We start from the raw sequence: 20,074 nt of genomic DNA, 5'->3' as shown, positions 1-20,074 counted from the left end.
GTCATTGCAACGCCAGTACGTAAATGCCTTGATAACTCAAAAGTTCGTCTCTTGGCATCAAAGCCGATGCTACTATGTAGGTGTACCTATGTATATACTGCGCCAATGCTGTACATCATCAATGCATACAGCGGCTCCCCACCCCAATTTTCCACACCCTTGTATGTATCGGAAGACAGATTTCCGCCCCAGTTTTGCGATCAAGTCAAGGGCTCCTCATCGAATCTATTTTCCAATTTCATATTCCGAGAATGCCAAGATCTTGTAGCCACAAGTAGTATGTCGTATTAATTGAGATGCGGCCGCATGATCGTATGGAAGACAGACATGTCGAGTGGCATCACTTTTCCTCTCTTGTGTCGTCTAAATCGATTAGCCTCGGCTGCTGTAGACGTTTTATTTTAGTGGAGAGTCCGGGATTTTGAATCTCAAACAGCCTGATTGGTTACTGTTACCACACCTAATGCACTGCAAGAGGGGGAAACGGCTATAGCTTGCCGTTCTTGGAAATACTATATATACTGTGCGTCTAGGTTGCTCAAGCGAGCACTTCTATCTTTTCTGAATGATGCCAGAGTTGCCAGTGAGATGAAGAAATTCGCGAATAACTCCTAGAGCCTCGACTGTTGTTTACAGCAAGTTACCTACTAGAATATGAAGGGACATATCCCCAACAGTAAAACGTACTCTCACTAGGGATGGGTCAGAAATACGCGCATCGAGTAGGCTTCCCGCCTTGCCGTCTCTAATCCTTGTTACGGTATATCCTTAGTGCATTTCAACTATTATTTACTACTCTCGGTAGTTGTCCTACTCTCCGAATCCGCCGCACGAATCTCCTTTCATGGTAGTAAGAGTGGCAGTGCCACAAAAGCAGCAGCCGTTTGCGGACTTGGCAAATAGTAGTTCCGGGGTATCAGAGGTTCGAACTCCGCAAATATAGTCTTGAGTCGATAAAGTCCCATTCCCCCTTGTTTACTAAACAGCTACCCACATCTTCAACTAATACGCCCTTGTGCCTCCTGCTCCACATCAGCTAACGCCTGCCCATCAATGCCATGGGGGTTGCATTGCATGGACCACAAAGGGGGTTGACGTTACCTTGTTCAAATAGAATAGCACATTGCAGCTCAAACTCCTCGGAGTTGCCACGGATCAACGGAGCTTCAACGTTTTATTCTCCTTTCTAGGGCCTTACCATCGCCGGTTAAACTCCCGAGAGACATGGCACGGCGCAAAGGCTCTAAGAAACGACGAAACCCGGTGTCAGGAATCAAAGATTCCGAGCGCGGAAGGCTGTCTTCCGCATATGAGATCGGGAAATGCACTGTTTCAACCGACGGGCAGTGAAGTGATTGCTCATTTTATGCCTTGTAGAGATCAACCAACGCCATATGTGACGGCACGATGTAACACTCTGCTCCATAACTTATAATGGTTGGTGGCCGCTCAAGAAACTGACATACGAGCCCATCATTGCTTCCATTACCCCTCTTCTTCCTGTATCTCAAGGGCCATTTGTGAAGAGACTGTAAACTTCAGAGCATTCTGAGATGGGCATCCTCGTCGACCATGGCGGTTTCACCACCGTCTCCCCAAGGCAGATGGCTTGGGGTCTTCCACTCGCTGCTTTGATACTGGTAAGTTGGCATCACCACATCATCAACTTGTTCATTGTCTCACAGAGTCACTCTAGGGATTTGGCTACACTGCCTGGCATTGCATTTACAATCTCTATTTCCACCCACTTCGCAGGTTTCCCGGCCCCAAACTCGCGGCCATGTCATTCATCCCCTACTCTCTCATCTTGACCGGCGGCCAAGGCCACCACAAGATACTCGCCTTGCACCTCAAATACGGGCCCATTGTTCGTGTGGCGCCCAATTTCCTCTCATTCAATCACCCAGACGCCCTCAACGACATGCGCGGCCACCGCAAGGCTGGACAACCCGAGCACGGCAAAGACCCAATCCGCCGAGTCCCAAATGTCCACAACATCATCGGGGCAAATCGCGAGGACCATTCGCGATTTCGACGGAGCTTGGCCCATGGATTTTCTCATCAAGCGATGCTGGAGCAGGAGCCCATCATTGGCGGCTACATCGACCAGCTGATGGATCGACTGAAACGGGACTGCGGCAATGGAACGCAGCAAATCGACATGGTCCGCTGGTTCAATTTCACCACATTCGACATCATTGGCGATTTGTCTTTTGGCGAGCCATTCGACTGTCTCCAAAACTCCGATTACCACCCTTGGGTTTCGCTCATCTTCCAGTCTGTCAAGAACCTCGTCTTCATGGCGGCGATACGATACTTTCAAATTGCCCCAAAGTTTTTCCAAAGATTCGCCATGCCTAAGGACATTGCTGGCAGATTCGCTGAAAACATGCAATTATCTGGTATGAAAGTCAAGAAGCGTCTCGACAGCGGCTCGGATCGCCCCGACTTTATCACTTCGATGACAGCCAAGCGTAATGGATCAGTAAGTATAAGTGATTGCAACGTGTTTTATTAATAAAGTCTGATTTGTATATCTAGTCTCTCTCTTTCGAAGAGCTTGCATCAAACGCCGTAATTCTCATCATTGCGGGCTCGGAAACTACAGCCACGGCATTATCCGCAGCCGCCTACTATCTCGGCCTCCATCCGGAGGTTCAAGCCAAACTTGCCCAAGAAGTGCGATCAAATTTTAAAAGCGCAGAAGATGTCAACATTACCAGTGTACAGCATCTATCGTACATGTTGGCAGTGCTGGACGAGTCGATGCGCATTTTCCCGCCTGTTCCTGGGGGCCTGCCACGATATACTGCCAAGGGAGGTGGTATGATTGCTGGTGAATTTATTCCAGAAAGTGTATGTCTTTCCTTTATCCTGCCATTATTTATTTTGTTATCTATCTGTATGAAACAAAATCTGACCGTGGTTATTAGGCCCATGTTGACGTTTGGCAATGGCCAATGTACCACAATCCAAACTACTGGACGCAGGTTGAGGACTTCATTCCAGAGCGCTGGCTTGGCGACCCTAAATTCAAGGACGACAAGAGAGATGCGTTTCAGCCATTTTCTACGGGACCTCGCAATTGTATCGGTAAAAAGTAAGTATCATTTGGGAGAAGCACATTCATCTACCTAAGCTAGATGCCATGGGCTAACATGCGACAACAGTCTTGCCTACGCCGAAATGCGTCTCATCTTAGCTCGGGTGATACTGGAGTACGATATTACGCTTGCTGAAGGTACTGAGGGATGGGATAAAAGAGGCAGGTCGTATACCCTGTGGGAAAAGGGCGAGGTGAATGTCTATCTGACGCCTCGTAAGGTGGAGTAAAGATGTGCAAGTATTGTCATTACTTCTGATGTTTGTATCTATTTAGGAAATTGGAAATTGTAATTAATGGTTAATTAGTTGATAATGGAATAGATTGGCAGTTGATAGCAGATAAATAGCTTGGCACTCATCGTGGTAGTTTCCAGAAGCTCTATCCTTCAACGAGAAATATTTGTTTCACAAAATTAGCAATCATTATATACACGGCATCCAATAGAGGGAGTACTGAAGCCGCGAATAAGTGAGAGGCTAGATAAGAGGCATCGTAGTATGATCTCCAACAAAATAATATTGGAGTGGAAAAAGGTCAGTTGAATTGACTATCTAAAAAGGTTCCATTGAAGTAAAGAATCCACCACCACCATCGCCACCACCAGAAGAGCGTCATTTTATCAAGAGTCTTATTTGCTGAGGCACTTGGTGGCAAGCTGGTTGATGGTGTTGGCCAAAACTGCAGCATCATCCTTGGAAACAGTATAAGTGCAGTTGGACTTGTTGCCGCCGGGGTTGATCTGGATGTGGTAGTTTCCATCGCTGTCGGTGGAGTAGGAGTACTGGTACGAGGCACTCGTGCTGACGTTGGCGTTGTCGTTATGGTGATCATCGCCAGTAATGTTAACAGTAGTGCTACTTGGAATGCGTGATGGACAACTGCGGCCGCCGACGAAACTACCGAGGATACAAGCAGCGGTATCAAAGATGTCACCGATGATGTTGCCGTTACCGTTGCGAGGGGGGTCGAATAGACCGTCAGCGGCCATTTGTATTTGCTGCACCATGTTGCTCTGATCCATCATCTTAGCATCGTTGGCTTGCTGAGCTTGCTCCTTGAGGTATATTAGCAAATGTCAAGACGGACAGATGTATGGAAGATTTACCATGGGAACTGCAAGGCCAGTGGCCGCAAGGAGAGAGAGAATGATGGCACCAGTCTTCATTTTGGCGAGTGGTTACTCTTGAACAGTGGAAAGTGGAATATTGTTGTATGTAGTATAAAAATTTAGTGATGGCTGATGAGTCTGAGGAAAGGGCGATATAGATGCTTTATATACTTCAAGTCTCATTCGTAAATCCAGTGCATCATGAGCTATGTATTGCTCCAGTATAGCATACATAGAAGCTAATTGCGCAATGATATTCCATGTAAGCCATTCCCGTCTGTTTCTAAGGCATGTCGATCCCTTCTCAGACAATCAGCTTTAGAGCTGTAGGCATTTGCTATTAGGAGCCCAGTGTAGCAATGCTGAGCAAAAAAAAAATACGCAGAGGTCTACTCTAAAATCTTGACTCGATCGCACGACTAGTTCAGCCAATCCTTTTCATGTGAGACATCTGAATACAAGCTCGAATGGATATGCTGTACTAAATGATCTGTGATCTTTTATTCCCTGCTTCCACAAGAGCAGCTCCGCCATGAGGCTTGCTAAATATAGGCAGAGGCTTTATGGCTTCTTCTCGTTTACTACATAGCATTACCCATCCTGACATCAAGCGATTTACAATGTAAGAAAAATGAAACCAAAGGTTCCGGCGAATTAGGCTTCTCAACATAGCATGCTCAGAAAAATGAAGTATAATCGGTCTCAAAGTTCTAGAATGAGGTACGGAGTGTAACTTGACTGAGAAGAAATGGTAGATGACATGTTGGTAATTCTATCCCATGTTTCAGTCTTGAGGAATGAGCACATCTAAATGTCGATATATGACAGCTTGATACCATTTTTTTACGTTTGTTGGGTTTTTACACTTCGAACCTGAAACATTTCAGGATATACAAAAACTTGGCCGTGAAACCAAATGGTCGAGCTAGAGTGATACAGTCTGAGACAGAAGACTGCATATCAAGTTGCTATGTGGGAGCTACCACATGTCTGGGTCTCCCTTGAGATGGCAAAGCTGAGGGCTTATTTAACTTGAAGGTAGGTAGTGTCTAGATAAGGTGCCGATGCTGGCGAGCTTTTCTAAGATCCCAGCTCTCTCTAGATCAAGACACTGTCCATACCTACGTTTTATATAGCGTTATTCCCGCCAACTATCAACAATGTGCGAATCATTATGTACAATTGTGCACAAACAGTAGAACTAGACAATTCCATCGCACCAACCAATTTGTCGGGCCAAGGCATGGAATGTGAAATGTGATTATCTAGCGTGGCAAAGGGGATGCTTGGTGGCGCGCTCAGCTAGGGCGAATTTCCGCCTCAAATGTTTCTAGATCAAAGCTATAATAGCGCGCATACTTTACGAATATAAGGGCAAAGTTGAGGTATGAATGATGAACGTCAGATAATGTGCCCTTCTAAGCCCTCAATTGCGAGAGGCAAAAAGACGTCAAATTGTATACCCTATCACCTATCTGCAATGCAAATCTAGAGCTACGGAAAGCTATACTAGGCATTACCTGATCCAGCTACGCCAAGTGCATGTAAGCCTATGATCTCTACACCAGAAGAACATCTCGAAAGAACGCCACATTATGCTGCGGCTGGTTTTGTGGATTCAAGATCTACTCTTCGTATTAAATACTCGGAGGCCAAGTTTGGATGGACGTGGCTAAGATGATAAAGTTGCCCCAAAGCCACTACGGCTCATTTGGAGTAAATGTTCGCTTAATACGCCCCATGCAAGCGTCTAGTATCTACGAGTACTGGCCTAATCCATAGCATCACATTGGTCATCTACTTTTGAAAACTGTCCAAAGCGCCGAAACTTCAAAGAAACGCCTTCGAGTATCAGTACAATAAGTAGTGGCTAGAATACAGTGCGATTGTTGCTCTTGGCAGTAGTCACACTACGCCTCGTTAGGCTGATTGCAGGAGGTTCAATGCAGTGATGTTTGCTAGCGATTTATTTCAAGGCGGATTTCTCAAAAAGGCAGATTCCGACAGCGCTAATTGCCTCACCTGAACGACTCTCAGCCCCAAAAGCAGGGCTGTTTGACAAAGACGAAATAAATCTCGCCTTGAATCTGCATTCCATCATCAGTGTAAACATCTCGAATTCCATCTAACAATAGCGGGCTTTCTTTTGCTTCTTCGCCATGAACCACCTCCAAGACGATGGCGATCTTCCGCCTCCATACTCTCCGAGCGCAAATGCATCCAGCAGCACCTCAGCCCAGCATCCAGACCCTCAATCTTATTCATCGCTCTTTTCATCGCACGTGGCCAATCTTCGGACCCAAATCTCCGCGTCGCAGGCTTACCGAGCCTCACTCACAGACGATCGCGACAGCTACATCTTATCCATCATCTACCCACATGTGGAGGAATTCATATCGTCGATTTCTGAAATACATCCGACGCCGAGGCTTGCAGAGGCGATTCTAGTACCCGATGCAGCGGTCAGCGATGGCTGGAAGTTCAATGATGAAGACGATAAGCGAGATGGGGAATACAGGACGCTGATTCGCATTTGCGAGGGCAAAAAGAAAGATGTCAATGACGACAAGAAACAGTGGCCGTCCGAAAAGGGATCTGGTAGCCGTAATGAAAACAATGATGAGAACAGCCTAGCTTTGTGGTGGGAAAGCGAAAGTACAGCGATTCGGCTTGCCAAGCACTTACAACCTCAGCGTCCAGCTTCTTCTTCGACAGATGGACAAGCTGCCAAAGAACGCAGCAGCAAAAAGTCTGGTATTCGGGGGTTGTTCAAAAGATCTGAAGAGGTGCCGCAGAATGTTCCTTCAAAGGAAGAGAGACCTGTGGAAAGAGTGACGATGACTACAAGAGCAGAAGAGATCACCTTCAGAAAAGAGAACGAGCTTGGGATCTGGGAGACTAGGACTGGATGGGGGATCATCTTGCGAGTGAGGATTCACAGTTCTTGAGAGCTGCTTGATGATTTTCTGGGAACATTCAGCATGGCCTTGTTCGCTTCAACGGCGTTGGACAAAGTGCTATCATAATTGTCATTTACTATACATAGTTTGTTATCAATCACGTATATCCCATCTATTCATATCTAGAATCAGTTGATGCCAATTCACACCAGCTCTTGCACCACCTCCTGTGTCAAATCATCTGGCCATCTCGCCGCGTCAGTCCCATTGCCTCGTGTCCCAACATTATATCTCAAATCAACAACACCGCCCCAATCCGCTACTCCCTTCACCGCTCGAAACGCCTTTTCTCCAAGAACACTCGGCGAGCGTCTGTCCTCAAAATATTCCGGGCGCAGAATCCTCTCACTCGCCGGGCCATTTTTGAGTCTCTTCACAGTTTCAGGCGCTGAGACGCCATTGTTGTGCCAGTGGCGATAGACGGGTCGGCCATGCTCCGCCCATACTTTGTCAAACACCTCAGGGGAATATGTTCCGACTGATCGGATAAGCCATGTGCTGTAGTAATTCAGTGAGAGGTCGACGCTATAAGAACCGCCCTTTTCGGCGCGACGCAGCAGTGCGAGAAGGACTGCGCAAGAGCCCGCAACACCGGTACAGTAATCGCTGTGCGGGAAGATGGGCGTGACGGGTTCATCAAGGCCCATGGCTCGTCCAAAGGAGTAACTCAGGCCGGTGTTCTAGAAGCAATGTTAGACTTCTGTGTTTTTCAGGGAGAGAGTGCGTCAAAACTAACCGCATCGGCAACCTGCTGCCATCCGCTTCGATCCTTCCAAGGCCCATGCCAGCCGTACGAATTCTCTCGCACATAGATTATGCCCTTGGATCGTTGCTCAGTCATTTTCATGATGTCGTCTTCACCAAATCCATACTTGTCAAGCACACCGGGACGATATCCTTGCACGACCACATCGGCGTCCTGAATGAGCAACCTCAGTTTCTCCCGATCACCCTCCTCTCGGAGATCAATACTGCAGTTCCATTTTCCCCAATTCAGGTCTGCTTGGAGAGAAACTACGTCAGGTAGATGAGGTGCTGTGCAGCGCATCACGCTGGCTCCTAGCTCGGCCAAGCTGCGAGTGATACTCGGGCCGGCGATGATGCGTGTCAAGTCAACGACTTTGATGCCAGCAAGGGGTCGAGAAACGCCTGACTGAGACGCAGGTGTGTCCCACCAGCAGGGCCGCTGCGACTCGTTTGCCGTCTCGCGAATCTCCCAGAGCCCGACATGCGCGTTGGCCTTTCCATGGTCCGAGTTAAGAAATTCTTCGGTGGTGTAGCAGATGGTGCCTGCTTGTCGCGTCTCATCTGTAATTCGCTGCAAGGCTTCGCTGTCAACGTTGCCAAAAGCTTCGAGAAATGGCTTCACAGCATAGTCATAAACATTCGTGTCTTTGTCCGCTTCTGCGGAAAGGCCAACATTGAGCAGCGTAGGCGTCGGGTTGAGAGACCCATGAGATTGAAAGTAGCGGCCGTCTGCGCATCTGTAGATGTTTGTGGCCAGATTGCGATGCGTGGAAGCGTTCATGCGATGCTTGTCGCAGTTGGGGAAATATTTGAAGAGATTCTTATTTGCTTCACGGAGGCTGTTCGGGCTGATGTTCTCGCCTCCGGCAACAGGGTCGATGGTCCAGAGGAGAGTAGAAAAGATGAAGAGGCTCGCATGGTCGGTGTTGATGGTGATTTGATGAGGCTCCAGGCTGTAGCGGCGCTGGAGTATTGTGTCCACTAAAGCTGCTTCCAGTGCCTTGAGAGACGACACAGCTTCTGCAAGTCTCCAGTTGACGGGCAGAGATGGATTTGCAGATCCAGTAAAGGTGATTTTGGTCTTTTTATTCTTGATCTCTGGCGGGAGATCTTTGGCTATGAGTGGATTAGAGATGATGCCGTCCTCAAATACCTTGTTTGCGGCCAACGGGACGGAATATGCATCAGCAGCAGCATTGCCAGTGATGGTTATTGAGCCCATGATGGAGTAGCTGCGCTTGTATCTTTCAGCAAGATTAAAGAGTGACAAACAACGACGCATTCGACAGAAGAAATCTATCTATCTGAAGAGAAGTTTTCTTAAACAAACATGGCTTAAGCAATGGCGATTGATCCCTCATTATATACTTTTCTACAAGTCATATTCATGGCTTTCACAGCGATTACCGCTTTAGCAGCAACTGGCGATTTCCACTTTGGGATCACCTCTCGGGGTGGAGTCCGCAGCCGGCGGAGCGCCCTCCGGAAGGGCCCTGAAGCAGGTTCAGCGCTGCTCTATGGGCGCTAAAACCTTGGGAAGGGCGCTGAAACCCGAGTAAGAAAAGAATCTGCTTCGTAGAGCCGGGCGGAATTACGAGCTGTGGAGTAGCTAAAGGTGTAATAGGCCTATTGGCGCTGAAGAATCAGGAAACCAGATGTCAATCACGTATTTAGAATCAGCACAACATTCGGACTCATCGCCGCATTTTAATCATGGCATCGACTATAATTGAAAAGGAATCATATTCCGAGAGCTGCAACATTTATCAACTCTCCCTGAGAATGGTGGGAACAGGCCTTGATGACATAAGCAATTACTGACACGTGATTTGGCGACTCTGCGCGAAGCGAGAATCGCGTCTCCAGCCCAAACCTCGCGTGTTGACAGCAAAAGCGAACTGCTTAGAATCTTTGCTGGACTCATTGCAGGGCGACAAGATACGGCATGGCAAGGCAGTCTCGCTGGCTTCGGCCTTGAACGACTGCCGTTGGGAATCAGAGCTATTAGATCGCCATGGCGCCTGATGTGATTGATCTCGTCTCATCCAGTCCGCCTCTGCCGACATTACGTCGCCCAGCAGAAACGGCGGCGCCCTCCACAGTCACCGGCATAGGCCAAGATCACAATGGACGGCTTCGTTCACCAGAGCTCTTTGTCTCCTCAGACTTCGATGTACCTGACGACGAATTACTTGGCCAAAGTCCGAGAAACGCCAAGCGATTGCGGATATCGACGTCACCACTACCTCGAGCAGCTGTAGATCCGCCTCGAGCGGCTCAGCCTCCCTTTCTCAGCACCACGTCCAACAGGCAAAACCGTCTTGAGTTTGATCCTATAGAGTTTACAAGCTCTTTGGATCCAGATGCTCCGAGGCCTCAGCAAAACGTCATCGACCATTCTATCGCAGGTGCTCCAGCTGCGCGGCCTCATAAACCAAAGCCTACAACTCAGGATCCTCTTCAAATCTCCCTGGGCTCTGATCCATTTGCCAGCTCTCCACTCTTGGCGTCTATTACGAGTGCAAAGCAGAGGCCAGAAAAGCCAGAAAAGCCAGAACAACATACAACGACCATCGCCGACGAATTTGCTGATGCCTTTGCAAGCTCACCACTTCCTCTGCTACCACCTCCCTCACGCGGACCGCACAGACCAAAGGAGCAAACTACAGCCATACATACGATAATAGACGTGGATGACTTCTCGGATCCATTCATCAGCTCTCAAAATGCCAATCTGCAGCCCGCCAAAATCCCCACACGCAGAGCAGTTTCTGTAGAAGTGGTGGAGCATTCCCGCAAACGCAAGCACTGGGATCCCATCTCAAGCTCGGCCCCAGAAGAGCCTCCGCGGGCGCCACCTCAGGAAAAGACCCTGAGTGATTCACAGAGAACTGGGCCAACAGTTATTAGTATCGACTCGGATTCAGCAAACTCATCCGAAGATGAATTTCCAGACATTGCCGACTTCAACTTGTCTCGCGTCAGACCCCGCCCTCGGTCCCCCATTCGTCGCTCTCAAAGCGATGTAATCACTTCAAGAAGCAGCAGGCCCCGATCGACAGCAACAGCCACAGCCACAGCAAAGACGGCAGAACAGAGGGCGCGTGACAGAGATGCCCAAGCTGCTGCCAAAGCTGCCGAAAAGGAGCGAAAGAGACTGGAAAAGGAGCAGCTCAAAGAAGCCAAAGCTTTGGAAAAAGAGCGCGCTGCTGCATTGGCTGAAGTCAACAAGGTTCGCACAGACAAGAAGGTCTCAACGCCTGAAATGATACTGGTCATACCATCGAGCGTGACCGAGGGATTAAAGGTCCAGCTGGGAGCCATGTTGGACGGATTAAGCGTCGAACATACTACCTGGGAAAGCCCTGTCGCCAACGCCTTCAAGTGGCGGAGAAAGGTTACCAGTCGATTTGACGAAGAGATGGGGCGTTGGGAGCCTATTCCACCGCGGATCATACCTGAAAAGCATGCCTTGATTCTTCTTACAGCAGAAGAGTTTGTCGAAATGGCTGTCAGCGACACTCTAGACTCCAGTGTGTCAGAGGTCAAGAGACATTTCCCCGGACACGAACTCATCTACATCCTCGAGGGCATAACGCCTTGGATGAGGAAGAATCGCAACCTCCGAAACCGCAGGTTCGCAGCTGGAGTGCGTGCACAGGATCAAGCTGCTCCGGAAGCTACTCCAGCCTCCCGCAGACGCCGTAACAATGCTACCGCCGAGGAGTACATATCGGAAAGCATCGTCGAAGACGCCATGCTGCAGCTACAAGTCGAGCATGAAGTATTGATTCACCACACCGCCGCACCGCTTGAGACTGCGCAGTGGATTGTTGCCTTTACTCAGCACATCTCGACCATTCCGTACAAGAAACTGCGCGAAAAATTGACTTCTTCGGCGGGCTTTTGCATGGAGAGCGGACAGGTTCGCACGGGTGACGATGCTCGCGATACGTATGTCCGTATGCTGCAGGAGATTGCGCGCGTCACGGCTCCGATAGCTTATGGTATTGTCTCGGAATTTGAAACGGTGAGCAAGCTTGTGACTGGGCTTGAGCAGGGAGGGCCTCTGAGATTGGAGGGCGTGCGGAAGAGTGCGAATAAAGACGGTGCTGTTTCGGACAGGACTGTGGGACAGGCTGTGAGTAGGAGGATTCACAAGGTGTTTACGGGGAAGGATGAGATGAGTACGGATGTATGATGTATGAGCTGGCAGTTTTTTTTTCCCCGTGTTAAATGGAATGGAGAGAGCAATCTCTCAGGCAAGTGCTATGGATATAGAATAAGGTATAGGATAGTTACAGATGTTCTACAAAGTCTAGGGTTAAATAATCGGAACACACACTGCTGAGGACAGGCAGGATCTATTTCACGAGGTCACGGTCACAATGGAAGGCACATGAATATGAAAGTATAATAGTAAAAGGGTATCATGTTTTATTTCCATCTATATCGTGTTCATAAAGCGGGTATCTAGAATCTGATTGTCTCAGTTAGCAAAGAACTTGGACAAAGTGTGCAAACAAGAAAGAATTGCAAGAGTAAATGTCAGACAGCGGTTGGACAAAATATTTTCCACATTGTGTGTTCAGAACAGGTCTGTGAGTTATTTGTTGTATCATCATTGAAAAGAGTAAAAAGAAAAAAAAAATGTCCTTACCTTTTGAATGGAATGCCTGGCAAGAGTCGTTTAGCCAGCACTCATATCGTGACTTTTTCGCTTCTTCGACCCCGGCACGAAGAAGGACGTCAGTGTGCGCTGCTTTTCGTCATACGCAGCGCTGCCAATGCCTCCTCGAGTCTTTTTCAAGTCCTTGAGGTGGACGGTGCAATTGACTCGCTGGACATGCAACTTGAGCGGCAGCGACTTGTCCTCGTCTGCGCCTGCACTGTTGATTGAAACGGTGCATTCGAGGAAGCCGGTGTTATCCCAGAACGGAGGGGATATGAGCGAGCTGGCGGCACTGGGATTGGGGTCGACAGTGATGCCGCCTCGGCTGACGCGGGCGCAGAGCTCGCGGTAGAGGACGCCGAGGATGATGCCGTGGGAGACGATGGCACACGCCGCCGACTCATCGGGCTGGGAGCTGACGAGCGGCAGCAGATGCCGATCAAGAAAGGCGTCGACGCGCGCCTTCATCGACTCGGCCGTCTCCGAATCCGGCGCACGGCCGCGCGAGTCGCCAAACTTGAGGCCCTCGTCGCTCCCAAAGTCCTTTTCGCGCAGCTCAGGGAACTCGACGACGGGAATGTCCCGCGAGCAGACGCGCTTCTGCTCGGCCGCAATGGCGTCGGCCGTCTTGACGGCGCGCTGGAGGTCGGACGAGTAGATGAACTTGATCGAAGCCGGCCGTTCAGCGAGGTGCGCGGCCAGGCGGCGGATCTGCAGCACGCCGTGCGACGTCAGCCCCGAGTCGCGCGATCCGGCGTAGATGCCCGCCACGTTGTCGACCGTCTCGCCATGGCGGATCAGGAAGAGGAGCATCTTTCTTGGGCGCGCACAAGCAACGAGCAGCGGTGGAGCGAGCTCCGCGTCATGGAGGCGAAGACGGTGCTGCGTGTGCCATGTGGGAGAAAAGCCCAGGCGAATTGGAAGCTGTGCGAGATGGGAGGGCACGGGGGAGGATGGATTGATTGGGAAGAGAAGAGAGAGGGACGAGGGCGAAAAGTTTTCCTTTCATAGTACGCGAATTGGGGCTTCTGATTAGGGCATACATGGTGGGGGTTGTTGTGGCTATGTGCATATTGGCGCTTGGGATATGCGGTAATGGGGGCAGCGCAGTACCCCGCCAACTGATGTAGCGAGGCCTCTATTAAAAGCTCCCACCCTGTAATCGATGATATGAGCGCGTGCATATAGATGAATTAGAAATAATAGTATGAATGAGAGGAGCTTCTATTAATATGTAGAATCAATTGATATCTAGCTGTGATCCTTGTTTGTTCTTTTGTTGATGTTTCAGCCACGGCGCTTGAAGGGGTTCTTGCCCTTGAACTTCAAAAACGTGCAGAAATACACCACCCCAAAATTAAACGCAATGAAGCCGCAAAAGATGCCAAAGTCCCGCCAAATATGGCTGTAATACACGCTGAATCCCTTTCCAAACTGGTCACCAGTCGCGTACTGGCATAGTTCACACAGTCCATCCGCCGCCGTCTGCACATACCCACCGTTCTGGCTGATAAACGGCCCGGCATAGCTCTCGCAAGTCTCGCCCGGCGGAGCGCTGAACCGCGCAAACTCGGTGCTGCTGCACTTTACAGGATGATCGTGGATCGCAGCCCCTAGAAACGGCTCCATGAGATAGTGAAAGGGGCTGAGCCAGTACATCCAACTGCGCCAAAAGGTCGGCAGCTGGTTGGGCGGCACGACGACGCCGCAGAAACTGACGACAAAGAGGAAAAAGACGGGCACGAGCAGGCTCGCCATCAGCTCGTTGGGCGAAAACGCCGCAATGGCCTGGCCGAAGCTGATGTAGTACAGCTCAAACACAATCACCAGCAGGAACGAGAAGCCCGACGTGAAGCCCGACACGCGCGTGCCGAAAATCCCCCACCACCAGCAGTTGAAGTAGATGGCGCCGGCGACGATGCCGTAGGGGATCTCGACCAGCACGGCGCTCGTCGTCCAGGCGACCCAGCTGTAGATCTTGGCGCTGTTCTCGCGCGACTGGAACAGGTTGCGCGACTCGAGGAAGACGGGCTGCAGCTGCTGGATCAGCGGCGGCGAAATGGTCAGCGTCATGAAGATGGAGAAGAGCCGGCTCTGGTAGGCGATGGTGCTGTAGCCCAGGCGCCAGAACGTGAAGCAGTTGAAGAGGCCCGTCAGGATGTGCAGCATGAACTTGCCCACGATGTAGTTGGGTGAGCGCCAATACGAGACAAATGCGCGTTTGACCACTAATGCCGTCTGGAGCGACAGTGGCGCGGCGTATTCGCGGTCGTCCTTGAGGCTCTGCGACGGCTCGACTCGCTGCCGCGTGTCGATCATGTGCTGGATCTCCTTGGAGCGCTCTTCGTGGTCGGCGGACGAGGCCCAGACGTCGGCCCAGTCCTGGCCGTGATAGCTGGGGTCGCCGGCGCCAATGGCCTCGAGCATGTACTCTGCGGGATTCGCGTTGGGGGGGCACTTGGCGGCGCCGTGGGATTCAAAGTACTGGATAAGCGTCTGGCTGTCCTGCCCAAGCGGGCCGTGATAGACGACTCTGCCGCCGGATTTGAGGAGGAGGAGCTCGTCAAAGTGTTCAAAGAGCACGGCTGATGGCTGGTGGATGGTGCAGAGGACGGCCTGGCCGGCATCAGCCAGCTTGCGCAGGAATCGCACAATGTTGAAGGCAGCGCCAGAGTCGAGGCCCGATGTTGGCTCGTCGAGGAACATGAGCAGCTCGGGCTTGGACGCCAGCTCGACGCCAATCGTCAGCCGCTTGCGCTGCTCCTGGTTGAGGCCCTGGCCGACTCTTCCAATTGTTGCACCGGCAATGTCTCTCATCTCGAGAAGATCAATGATTGTCTCGCAGTACGCGAGCTTCTCCTCCTTGGGGACCTCCTGAGGCTGTCGCAGCAGCGCAGAAAACTGCAGAGCCTCGCGCACAGTGGCCGTGCGCTCGTGGATGTCCATCTGCTCGGCGAACCCCGTCGCTCGCTGGAAGGACTTGGGCAGAGGCCGGCCGTCGACGAGAAACTCGCCGCTGATGGTTCCGAAGCGGATGCGCTGGGCCAGGGCATTGAGCAGCGTCGTCTTTCCCGCCCCTGATGCGCCCATGAGCGCCGTGAGCCTTCCTGGCCGGACGTAGCCTTGGACATCTTGCAGCAGGTCCCTCGTTCCCTTTTCATACGGAATGGTGTAGTTGATGTTGCGGAACGTAAAGACAGTCTCGTTCTTTGCGATTTTCGGGCCGCCGCTGCTCGAGTCGCTCTTCTCGGGCTCTTTCTCCTCGATCATGGCGGGTGTGATGTGGCTGGTCACGCCGGTCTCTTCGTCCATCTTCTTGTCCAGGCCTCTGCCGCCAGTCTCGATGGACGCCTCCACAGTCTTGGGCACCTGGCCTCGTTTGAACATGGTGATTGCGCCTCCGCCGGCGTTTGGCTTCATCAGCTCCATTCCGAGCGCCGCCAGGGCAACAAAGAAGGCGAAGAAGACCCAGAGAATGCCAAAGTTGCGCCAGAGATGCGAACGGGAGTACTGAAAGGCGATTTCGATGTATGCTGCGCCTTCGACGACTGTCTGCCCTGGTTGGCTACCTGCCAGAGTACAAGATTGGAATTGCGGCGATGTGCCAGGACCTTGGGGTACTAGATTCGGACCAACACAGACGAGCTGTAAGCCTGTGAATTCATTTGCCATTAAGCATTCGAAACCGTATTGAATCCAATTAATACGTCGAAGCCAGGAGAACCACACTCTCATCGATGAAGGAGGAATCAAGTAACCAGTGTACACAATCAAAATTTGTAGCGAGACACCCGTAAATCGCGTGGCTTCATCAAGAGTAGGGCACCAAGCCGCCAAACTTCGAAAGAAGGCATACGTGACCATGGTGACCTGCCAGAGGATAAGTGTTGCGATGAAGTACTGCGATGCCGTGCGCGCAAGATCTGCCATAAAGTATATAAGAGTGTTGAACAAGACAATCTGGATGAAAACAAGAGGCACATCCATAACCGTCTGCGCAATGGCATAAGCAGCAGGTCGGTAAAACGAAAACGACTTTTGCTTGAGCATGATGGGCTTGGAAGAGAATGCCGCCGTCATTTCGCTCAACGCGAGGAGGGCATTAAACAGCAGAAGAAAGAAGATGGCGCCTCCACGGGGAAACGCCCCCAGTGATGTCGACGGGAGAGAGAAGAAGAGACTTCCCACGATTAAGCCTTGGAAGATGAGTCCGCCCCATTTGCCGAATAGCGATGTTTTGTCGCCTATCATGATGAGAAACTGGCGCTTGGTGAGGGCAATGACTTGTTGGTGAAAGGCCAAAGTGTAGTTGTTTTCCACCGGTTTCTTGGACTGTGCGGTGGCAACCTCTCGCTCTTCCGCTTTACGACGTACTTCCTCTTCAAAGCTGTCCATGTCTGCAAGGTTCTCCCTGTATATGTCGCTTTGCCGGTACGCATCAAAGAACTCATCCGGTGATCGCGGAATACGATTCTCCCATCCAGAACGAATGCTTCGCTCATGCTGGTCGCTGACAGACGTCAAGAAGTCGGCCGTCGTCCATCGATCAGGGCAGTCAAATCCCAAGTCTAGGAAATACTGCTTTGCCTTTTCCGCAGGCCCAAAGTAGAGACACTTGCCGCCATCGATGATCAGGACCTTGTCCACCAACTCATACAGGGACTCTCCGGCTTGGTACAGCGAGACCGACGTCGAAATCTTGCCCATGTTTGTCATGGCTCGTATGGCCCTGACGTATTCCAGCGCTGTGCTTGCGTCGAGGCCTTTGCTAGAGTTGTCCCATCCTTGCACGGAGGCTCGTGTGATCATTGCCTCTGCGATACTGACGCGCTTTCTCTCGCCGCCGGAAACGCCGCGGATGTATTCGTTGCCGACTTTGGTGCCTAGGGTGTGTTCTATCCAGAAGAGTTTGGTCACTACGCGGAGGAATTCCTTGACGTATGACTGACGGCTTTCGCCCTCGAGACGATCCTCTTTTCCAGGAGTGCGTGTCTGAAGCGCAAAGGAAAGCGTCCTCTTGACCGTCAGAGTTGGATAATGCAAATCATCCTCGGGGTTATAAATGACTTCGCCACGGAAGTGTTTGGCTATATCCTTGGCAGACGTCCCGCCATACGTGACACTTCCTTCTACCGCTTTGAAGCCATACCGCTGGTTACAGAACGCCTTGAGAAACGTCGAGCATCCTGCGCCGGGCCGTCCCAGCACCAGCAGAAGCTCACCCGGTCGGACGCAGCCGTTGAATTGGCTAATCAGCTCTCTCACGGGTGGTTTAGCCTGGGCGGCTTTACGGCCCCCTTTGACGAGGTTTCTAATGGCCCTGGGAAGGCCGAGGAATATGTCGCCCACGGTAGGCTGAAGACTGGCGCCGAGGCCGACGCCTTTGACGGTCAGGTCGCGGAAGATGACGCCGCTGTGTCGCATGCGCTCTTCCTGGCCCTGTTCGCGCCGGGCATGGCCAAACATGCGTGACATGAGCCGTTCAATCTCTGCTGGTTCCTGGTCGTCGCCTATGCTGGAGCCGGTGGTGTTTGTTGTCCGGCGGCGGGAGAGTGCGCGGAAGATGTCGTCTTCGTTCTGGCCATCTCTAGGACCACTTGGTAGCCTAGATGGCTCATGAAGACTTTCTATTGACGAGGCATCGCTGCTTGACAAGACATCGCCGCCGGCCAAGGACGAGGCATCTTGGTCTTTGTGATCGGCTCCTCGACTTTCATTGGGGAGAGTGGCACTTGTGTCGTCTGAAGAGGCTTGAAGCTCCTTGTCCGCTGGCCGAGGACTTTTACTCATCATGTACTTGGAATGAAACAAAAGCCGTTGTAAAAGGACGGGCTTGGATGCAACATGTTCCAGCGTTCAATAGAAAGCGTCTCGAGATATCGCATCAACTTCATCAATTCGTCCACCTACAATTCCACCAGGATTTCGCCTTGACTTTTAACCATCTCTTTCGGAAAACTTCAAAAGTCCGACAAAGGGACTTTAAGAGTCCGCTTCCACCGACTATGGCGAGTGTATGACGATAGAGTTTCCGCTTGGCATTCTAGTCCACGGAGACACTGTGCGTTTACTTCCGTCATTGGTTGCTAGAAACGCCACGAGTTGAAAGGGCTAACAATTGAACAGGAAGTGTATTAATTAACATTGAATAGGATCAAGCTAAGATAAAGGGAATTGAGCTGCGCGCGTTCCAGCTCTTTTGCGGTTAGGCGGTAAATGTATTCCATGAGCTCATTGGACGTGCTGCTTGGTGGTTGAGATCGGCGGTCTTGTCGCCTCCGATGATGACGACGTCTGCCGGGCGGCCGAGGCCGAGCCTACCGCTTATTGCGGACAGTTTAGACTATACGGGACTCGGATTTACATTTATTTTAAACAGAGGTATAATTGCGGAGTGAAATGTTGGTAAAAGCTGATAAGCAGGGCCTGCATATTGAAGCTGTATAATGGGATAGGCGATTGCATGTACGAAGAAGAGTATGGATCATGAATGAATGACGTAGTATACCAGTTAACTACAGGCCAACATATAGATGCTTGACATCATCCTTAATATCACCGCTCATTGACGCCTTGATTCTTTACATGAACAGAAACTTTGCTGCGCTATAAGTCCGCAAGATGGAATTATCTCCAACAACATATATGCAGCAAGAAGACTAGCGCTGCTGACTTTGCAACAGCACATGCATGTTGTGGAATCAAAAGCTTGCAGCGCCGTCGCCCGCATGATATGTGGCTGTTTAGGAGAAAAGTACAAGATTTAATATATGTATGGTGACTCTGGCAAGATAATGTTGTTTACCTATGTACCTAGTAGCAGAGAGCTGCGACGCAAGCCCTGGAGTGCTGTGCACATGTAAATGGTATATCAGATGCATTATAGCTTGGGATTTTACTGAGGCAGGTCTTTAGCTGCTGCTATATCTTTTAGTTCTACTTGGCTATAGGTCAGATAAAACCCTACTTTTTCTTAATCCGGATGACAAGATAATTAAAGAGAATCTGCTTATAATACCTACCTAGGCATGCATCGAAACTACGACTAGGTAGGTACATGTAGTGATCTTATGGACTGCCGCCAAGCACGCAAATTCAATCCCACAAGAGGTTGTTAGTATATAGCAACAGAAACGACTTGATCAAAGGTGTGACTGTACGTATATGAGGGCAGTTTCCTTAGTTCGATTATACTAGGGAATTGCCGATGGATGTATAGTAGTTCTTCCATTTCCTAGGTACACTCGATAGTAATACCAAGAGATACAGCATCGGATGGCCGCAGATGCGCATTCTCGGCTATCTTCATCATGGTACAGGCTGATATTACTCGATAGAGTGTCATGCTGCTGGCCCACTTGTCGAGCTACTCTCGGTTGCAATATCGGCTTCCGCTGCTTATATTAATTAATCGTAAGAGCCTAAAGCGTTTATTCGCGGGGAGATGAGATGCCAACAACCAGCATTTCCCCAACTCGCCT

The 20,074-nt window shown here is 50.6% G+C and overlaps 7 protein-coding genes across 7 annotated transcripts; 3 read left to right on the top strand and 4 right to left on the bottom strand.

Moving 5' to 3' along the window:
- Positions 1–1,553: 1,553 nt before the first annotated feature.
- On the top strand, positions 1,554–3,333 carry TGAM01_v209229 (isotrichodermin C-15 hydroxylase; the record flags this gene model as incomplete). The annotated part of the gene is made up of 5 exons (XM_018809488.1): positions 1,554–1,640; positions 1,697–2,485; positions 2,542–2,856; positions 2,934–3,100; positions 3,171–3,333. The coding sequence occupies 5 exons, from the start codon at positions 1,554–1,556 to the stop codon at positions 3,331–3,333; spliced, it is 1,521 nt and encodes a 506-aa protein (XP_018657272.1).
- Positions 3,334–3,734: 401 nt separating this feature from the next.
- On the bottom strand, positions 3,735–4,271 carry TGAM01_v209228 (hypothetical protein; the record flags this gene model as incomplete). Its single annotated transcript, XM_018809489.1, has 2 exons — positions 3,735–4,157; positions 4,212–4,271. 2 exons carry the CDS (start codon positions 4,269–4,271, stop codon positions 3,735–3,737), a joined length of 483 nt encoding a protein of 160 aa, XP_018657273.1.
- Positions 4,272–6,373: 2,102 nt separating this feature from the next.
- On the top strand, positions 6,374–7,162 carry TGAM01_v209227 (hypothetical protein; the record flags this gene model as incomplete). The annotated part of the gene is made up of 1 exon (XM_018809490.1): positions 6,374–7,162. One exon carries the CDS (start codon positions 6,374–6,376, stop codon positions 7,160–7,162), a length of 789 nt encoding a protein of 262 aa, XP_018657274.1.
- Positions 7,163–7,317: 155 nt separating this feature from the next.
- Positions 7,318–9,143, bottom strand: TGAM01_v209226 (CAIB/BAIF family protein; the record flags this gene model as incomplete). The annotated part of the gene is made up of 2 exons (XM_018809491.1): positions 7,318–7,854; positions 7,911–9,143. The coding sequence occupies 2 exons, from the start codon at positions 9,141–9,143 to the stop codon at positions 7,318–7,320; spliced, it is 1,770 nt and encodes a 589-aa protein (XP_018657275.1).
- A 792-nt stretch (positions 9,144–9,935) lies between these two features.
- Positions 9,936–12,122, top strand: TGAM01_v209225 (hypothetical protein; the record flags this gene model as incomplete). The annotated part of the gene is made up of 1 exon (XM_018809492.1): positions 9,936–12,122. The coding sequence occupies one exon, from the start codon at positions 9,936–9,938 to the stop codon at positions 12,120–12,122; it is 2,187 nt and encodes a 728-aa protein (XP_018657276.1).
- Positions 12,123–12,611: 489 nt separating this feature from the next.
- TGAM01_v209224 (hypothetical protein) lies at positions 12,612–13,592 on the bottom strand (the record flags this gene model as incomplete). Its single annotated transcript, XM_018809493.2, has 1 exon — positions 12,612–13,592. A coding segment is annotated over one exon (981 nt), but the record flags the coding sequence as incomplete, so codon positions are not given.
- Positions 13,593–13,880: 288 nt separating this feature from the next.
- On the bottom strand, positions 13,881–18,383 carry TGAM01_v209223 (brefeldin A resistance protein; the record flags this gene model as incomplete). Its single annotated transcript, XM_018809494.1, has 1 exon — positions 13,881–18,383. The coding sequence occupies one exon, from the start codon at positions 18,381–18,383 to the stop codon at positions 13,881–13,883; it is 4,503 nt and encodes a 1,500-aa protein (XP_018657278.1).
- Between the last annotated feature and the right edge of the window lie 1,691 nt (positions 18,384–20,074).

This window comes from Trichoderma gamsii, assembly GCF_001481775.2.
Source record: "Trichoderma gamsii strain T6085 chromosome Unknown Scaffold_43.2, whole genome shotgun sequence".
Taxonomy (NCBI): Eukaryota; Fungi; Ascomycota; class Sordariomycetes; order Hypocreales; family Hypocreaceae; genus Trichoderma; species Trichoderma gamsii.
The sequence above is the reverse complement of the archived record's forward strand: the minus strand, read 5'-3'. Positions and strand labels throughout refer to the sequence as shown.